The 7,186-nt window shown below is 37.9% G+C and overlaps 1 protein-coding gene across 1 annotated transcript in view; it reads left to right on the top strand.

Moving 5' to 3' along the window:
• Positions 1-5,300, top strand: part of NEDD1 (NEDD1 gamma-tubulin ring complex targeting factor) — a 25,631-nt gene extending 20,331 nt beyond the window's left edge. The window contains exons 12-15 of the mRNA XM_035901065.1: positions 362-518; positions 803-959; positions 2,292-2,358; positions 3,048-5,300. Of these exons, the coding sequence (XP_035756958.1) occupies positions 362-518; positions 803-959; positions 2,292-2,358; positions 3,048-3,152 (486 nt within the window). The 3' untranslated portion in view covers positions 3,153-5,300. The remainder of the gene's footprint in view (positions 1-361; positions 519-802; positions 960-2,291; positions 2,359-3,047) is intronic.
• The last annotated feature ends 1,886 nt before the right edge of the window (positions 5,301-7,186 follow it).

Genomic DNA, 7,186 nt, shown 5'->3' with positions numbered 1-7,186 from the left:
TTCCCTCTTGTTCCTTCTTGAGCTATCATTGATACGCTTCTGCTGACAGCCTGGCTCCTCTTGTATTGCTTTTGAGAAGCCTGAGTTTGCTAGGAATGATGTTTATAACTTCAACACAAAATGTTTGTGAAAATTAAGAGGCCCTTGCCTTTTGCACTCCTTTCTGTGTGTGTGTGCTTGAGGCAATTTTGAATATTTTACCAATCAATTTTTAAGATGCCTTGCTAGAAAATGAAAAGTGAGTAGATTCCTAAAAACATAAATGTTTCAGAGCGCATTCCCGAAAACTTAGTCTTCAAGTGCAATTAGTTAATTGTAATAAGTAGAGTTCATCTTCTTTAATTATTATTTTTATTGTCAGCTTTCAAAATCGAGCTCATCAAGCGCAGAATCTGTAACATTAAGTCCTCCACCATCATCCACTGCTGTAAAGGCTCCTGATACAAATGAGAGACTAGTGAAGAATATTCAGGCCCATCCTGCATACGATCTACCAGTAAATGGTACTACCTCAATAAGTAAGTTGATAATTTTGGCCCAGTTTTAGGTGTGGTTGATTGGGAACTCATGTGAAACCTGGTAAAGTGGCCTTAGTGTTAAAACAGAACATCCAGTCTTGCTTCTGTAAATCCAGTTAGCCCTCCTAGAACATAACGACTCGCCTCTGAAAAGACTCATTCTAAATCTAATCTTTTTTTTACTAGGTAATACTTGAGATAAAATATTGACAAGTAGAAAACCTTCTTGTACTCCATTATGATGATTATTTATTTATTTATTTGTTTTATTTTTAATTGTAAAGGTCCAAAGATAACATCACCTGTCACTGCTGGAGTTGCCAGTTCATTGTCAGAAAAAATAGTAGAAACCATCGGGAGTAGCAGACCAAATGCACCTCTGACATCAATCCAAATAAATTTCATTCAGAATATGATACAAGAAACAATGGATGACTTCAGGTACTGGTATTAACGCAGAACAGTTTTGTTTTCAATGACGTGTTTTCTCAGTAAGATGTTTCAGCATCTGCTTTCACGTATTTTCTACTTGCATTAGAAAATGACACCATTAATAGCCCTAATCTTCGAAATCTAGGTAGGAAATTAGTTATTTTGAATAGCTCTGATGACTAATTAGACTGTCTCTGAGGGTTGTTAATGCATGGCTTTGCTAACATGTTTTCAGAATGAGTGTTTGAGTACTTCTCAGATAGTAAATTTATCTGCGTAATGAGGTCCTTACTGCTTTCATGAAGCCCTGTGCCGATTTCTTTCCCTCTCTACTCATCTCTTGTCCCTGAAAGTTGACACTGGGGAGAGTTTGACCTAGACAGTTGGCTTCTATTGGCTTTGCTTGTTGTTGGCTTGGCATGTATAAGGTAAAGTACTGTGTGTATTCCTACTGGTGAGGCTTGACGTTAAAACAATGCCTGCACTGTAAGTGATGGTTGGTGTCAGATTAGTTTGTGTTCGTGGATACCTAACATGCCACTTGTCGTGAAGTCGTCAGTCAAATTACCATGGATTTAGAGCGGAGTTTGAAGGAGATAGAGCAGCTGAGAGAGTTGTATCTAGGGGATTGCTTCCCAACCCATGTTTAAGATAAAGCAGGTTGACTGAGATGGTGGAGGGGAAAAGGATTGCCAGACAGGGGAAGTATTGCTTCTTGTCATCCAGACAGGAATGCAAAACTAGCTTAGTAGGTTTGTGTGCTATGGCTGTTCTGTATCTGCTGACAGAAAAATATGTTGGATGTTATTAAATGTTTTTGAATAAGAATATAGTGTAGTAAGACTCCCCTGGGATTTTTTGGCAATAATCACGTCTGCTTAAAAACTGTAACTTTCACATGACTTAAAATGCAGTCTATTGGTTGCAGATATTTTTTCTTTAAAGTCTGTGTTCGGGGATTCCAGTGCTGGAAGGTATGCTTGTCAGTCTTGTACTTCCAGTATCTGAGATCTGGAGCCTCAGAGACTGTGTTTCTCTTCTGACCTACACTTTCTGGAGTGGCTGGAAGGCTCTGCTGGCCCTTTTCCCAGTTGTCAATTGTGGACACCTTCAAACTTAATGTAAAAGAAAAACTGGTACTTATGAAAGTCAATGTCATAACAAATGTATTCTAGAAAACAAATGGTAGAGGAGAAAGTCTTACAGCTTGAAGGTTTTTAGGCTCATGTTTCACAGTGTCATGAAGGTGAGGAATTATGGAGTTCCGGGTGCTGAGGATTGGAGGGAGTTACTGCTTCCTAAATAAAACTGAGCATTGTCCTTTTGAAACTCTTCCCCCAGAGAAGCATGCCATCGAGATATTGTGAACTTGCACGTGGAGATGATCAAGCAGTTCCATATGCAGTTGGTATGTACAAGGAGCACGGTGGGAAATATATTCAGTTTTCATTTTCAGTAACACCGAGATGTGCCAGAGTGTCTCAAAATTGAAAATTGATTTTGCTTATTAAGAGCAAGAAAGGGAGGGTTGGATGTGAAGGAGAGGGAAACTGTGAACTGCAATCTGTTAAACTGGTTTATGCTTGATAAAGGGAAGATATGCATTGGGTCACTATCATGAATTCCGTATTTCGGGAGTTATAAAAAGACAAAAGGTAAACGAGTTTGGCTGTCCTTTGGAAAGGACCAACAGCTGGGTAAGGAGGAGATAGATGGAATTCAAATAGAAAGCTTCACTTACAGGTACTGCATGCATACTGAACTGTGTTCTTTAACTTCACCTTTTTATGAATCTTTGTTCTTTTGATCTGCATTAAAAATGCCTTGTCTTGGTACTGAACATTTTAATGGAACCTGCATTAGTAGATTCTCATCCTGAAGAAGTGCAAATTATCCTTTGATAAAATATTCACTAATGTATTAATGATCAAAATACTGTATGTCAGCATAAAAAAAAATAATCTTTTCTTATCAAAAGCTTTTAAAAACAGCATTATCTAGGTTATTTAATTTTCAAAAGGGATACGAAAATGGATAATCTAAAACTGGAGTAATTAACTTTATAGCTGCTGATTGGGGCTTTTTTCTTTTCTCTAGAATGAAATGCACGCTTTACTTGAAAGATACTCTGTAAATGAAAGCTTAGTAGCTGAAATTGAGAGACTACGAGAGGAAAACAAAAGACTGAGGACTCACTTCTGAAAGATTTACACTGCTAATTTTATTAGCATGAACTCACTACAGGTGGTGTGTTGCTTATGACAGATCATCCATCGTCACTGAAGTATTGTATGAAGACCTGCTATTATTTTGAACATGAATCTCTTCTAAAATAAATGGTGTAAGATACTATATGTAGTTATAAAATTTGTAACAGATAAACACTGTATAAAAAATGTCTGCATACTCATGCTAACCACCTTGAACTACATCCTTCTAACAGAAAAACTAAAAGGGTAAGTACGTTATCAGAGTTTTAGCAATATGTGAAGTGCCTTTTTATAAACAAAATCAAACCAGGATGGATGCCTTTTCTGTAAGAACTTTTTGATATTACTACTTTTCTATCTGCTGCTTTATTTTACTGCTGTCAGAAACAATCACTGTAGCTTGCCTTTCAGATAGTTTTCTTGGAGAAAAAGGGGAGAGAAAGCTCATCTTCTGCATGGCACGGAGCCTTGTTTGCAAGGAGCTGGAAAGTACAGTATTCAGTTAACTTTAGTCAACTGGCAGCTCTTCTATCCTGAGTAAAACTAGAGCTTGAAAATACTCCCAAATTCAGTGCTGTGGTCTTTCTTCTTATATTCATAAGTCTGAAATTTATGCTTGTCTGCTGTGAACTTTGATGTTGCAAATGCTACTTCAACTGCACAATTTTTGTTACAACTTTAGTTATGAAACTAGAATTCTTTTTGTTACATGCATTTGAATATTGTCGTAGCTTGTCCAAACTTTAGTCTTCAAAATGTAAGTATACTCAGCCTTTAATAATACAGCATTGTGTAAATGCGGTCCTTCAGTCTTTGACTCAAGCATCTTTTGCACCCCCACCTTCCTTTTTATTCGTAGTGGACAACACTTAATATTGAGCAGTTCTGTTGTAGTTCTGCATCTTGTTGGTTTAGTATTATTGTAGCCTTTTTGAGATAGCTGCATACCAAATCTAACTAGTATCTTAGTTGTATGATTAACATAATGCACATTAAAGAGAAATACATTACTTCAGTAGCATAATGGTATCATACTTGGGTGTAAACACCTCTGAAATTAAGCTCAGTATGAAGCCTTGACTGCTGAAGTTCATGGGAGGTTTGGCTTGGCCTTTATTTGTGCCAAGAGATTAAATTAAATTAAAACTTTCATTTAAATTAATTGAAAAATTAAATCTTTAAATTAAACTAAAAGTTTTTCTACAAGTGCTTCTTGCTATTTAAATTGTTCTGGAGGCTTCTTAATTTTCCCACTAATATTTTGTTGTTTCTTTTCACGCAATCATTAAAACTCAAACAAGGAAAGCCTGAGAACATGGTGAGTTAATTAGATACAACATCTAGTGTTTAATTCCATGATGGCACTCTTCTGCTAAATGAGAAAGCCATAATATATAGTGTAACTTATTTTTATATGTTGTAAAACTACAAAAGAAAAATACAACCCTATCTATACTTTTGCCCTATCTTTAACTTTTTTTTAAAAAAAGAGACTTCCTTTTTTTCATGTCAGTTAATGACAAATGCAATCTTGTAGCAAAATGAGGGCGCTCAAGTAGTCTTTAATGTTAGGGACAGGACTTTAAATGTCTGCAGTTCTACTGCTTTTATAAGCTTTTAAAATACTTCTGTATCACATAACTTCATGGTAAAAGGAAGCAAAGTAAGTTTAAGTTTTCTTTTTAGTAACTTAACACACAACATAGAGAAGTTCTTTATAAGTTCGTAGGATGTGTAAACTTGGTACATTGACCACACAGTTTGAGAAAATGACAGTAGTGGAAGGTAGCACAAATGTCTTAGTTCTTCTACATGCATGGCAGTGTTAGTGAAGTAACCTTGCATATTTTCATCTCCTGATTTGTTCCCCAAGTGCTCTCGCTGGGATACCCAGATGACAGCAAGGAATTAGACAAGTATCTTGGGTATTTGGCTTGCAGATAATTTGTTTTCTTGACTCAGAACTGCATAATGTTTTTCTTAATTCCCAAATGGAGGTGATTATAGCAAGAGTGATTAAAAGGAGACATTTTGGCCCCTTTTTTAAGATCGTTAGGGCTTTTTTCCATATCTCAGGATTACTGTAGCCCAAGTGGTTACATGTGCTGTGTGGAGACCCAACATGGATGTATTTTGCCTTGTACCCAAAACTGATTTGTATGTTAAAATAAAGCTTGTTTTAACCTTTTTTGAAAAAAAAAAAAAAAGCTGTGGTGACCTACTTTATAAAGGGAACAATCTGTATTGCAGTTGTTCTATCTCAGCAGGCAAGAGCCTGAGCCAAAGAATAGGCAGAGATCTACCTAAAATTCTGCAGTAATCTCTCTTCTGCCTCTGTGGCTTCACATAGACCATCAGATCCTTTCTGCAGAGGTGTTCACATTACCTCATGGTTTTGGAGTAAAGAACAAATGTACGGTTCTCCCTTCCAACTTGGAAACTTTCAATCAGGACAGAGGGATCATGTTCGCAGCTAAAAGTAATGTTCAAGCAGGTGTTTTGGGTGTTTTCTTGTCACCTGAGCTCCTGGTGAGTTGGAGATCCTGCATCTTCCTAATACTTAATTTACAGATGCCTTTTTTTTTTTTTTTTTTAATTCCCTTCTCTTCCATGCACATATCAGACTTCTGTGATGGGAAGTTTATTTGCAGTTTTAAGGTATGAAGTCTTTGCAAACTGATTTTGACTAATTGATTTATTCTCATAAAAAATGCAAAATACCTTACTTTCTGGCAGCAGCCCACCAGTGCCCGATACATACACTCTGCTGTTCATAAACACCACAGTGATGAATTTGGAGATTGCTCACTGTCCTGTTCCCTGTACAGAAGGGGCATAGGAAAAGGAAGAAAATGCTTTACGGACTGCATCGCCAAACTGTAGCACTCCTTGCTCGCAGACACCCTGGCTACTAAAACCTCAGATGAAAAATGGTTGCAGTTTATTTGGATATAAAGATCACAGATCTAATACTGCTGGATGCTCAAGGCTGCGGGATGGCATGCTGTGTGCTCGCCCATGTACGTGTGCCTGTGTGATCGTTCCTGGTGCATGTCAAGAGCTGCACCTTCTGCTCAGGCTCAGTGCGGCCATTTTTGCATTACCCCTTGCAGTGCACCTGGGGGATGGTCAACAAATTCCCCAAGAACAAAGTATGGAAAGAATCTCGTATTCTTCTTTAAGCATCCTGGGCCGGGCACTGGCAAAGATAAGACACAAGGCTAGAGAGACAAGAACAAAAAATTCTAAAGTGTTTTCAGGATAAACTCTGAAATTAGCTGAGCCTGGGTGTCTCTCTGTAGACAAGAAAGCGCAGACAGTACCTGTGTTCTGACACTTCCGTGTTTTCATACTTGACTCTGGCACAGCTGTAGTACAAGGAAACACAACAGGGGAATCGTACTTGACGAAGATTTCAAGTCATTGCGAACACATCCTTTTTAATTCATTTTGGCAGTCCAAACAGTGATATATTTGTGGGACTAAGAGCCATGAGAAACAGTCATTCAGGTGTGGGCAACACTGTCACATCTAGTATCATGTCTGCATCGGTTGCCAATACTGCTTTCTGCGGTGACTATTTAGTCACGTTACAAGCTCATGGGAGATGTTTTCACTTCTTGCTGTGGAAAGCCAGCCTATGGTTAGAATTCATACCTAATGTTTTCCAAATAAACTGCCAGAAGCTTTTTTGGGGCAGTGCATATAATGAACTGGATTTTCAGGAACATTTACATGAGATGAGGGAGGTGGTGATACAAGAAAAGTTCTTCTTGGTCCAGAAGGGACCTCAGAGTTGACAGCAAGCTTAGAAACCTCCACTAAATCCGCAGAAACTTCCAGGTTGTTCTCTCTTCACCTGGATTTGGACAACTGGTGACTAAAGGAAAGGGAAGTGTAGACTGATGATATTTGTTCCCTAGCCTTGTTGGTACTTAAAATACTCAGACCTCATCTCAAGTAGAAAGTGGCATTCCTCCATCTGGGCAAACTCTATCAAGGAGCAAAAACTTCCCTCTCCCGCTG

Source organism: Egretta garzetta, unplaced genomic scaffold (assembly GCF_000687185.1).
Source record: "Egretta garzetta isolate BGI_Z169 unplaced genomic scaffold, ASM68718v1 scaffold38, whole genome shotgun sequence".
Classification (NCBI taxonomy): domain Eukaryota; kingdom Metazoa; phylum Chordata; class Aves; order Pelecaniformes; family Ardeidae; genus Egretta; species Egretta garzetta.
Note: the sequence above shows the minus strand (reverse complement) of the source record. Positions and strands in the feature narration are given on the sequence as shown.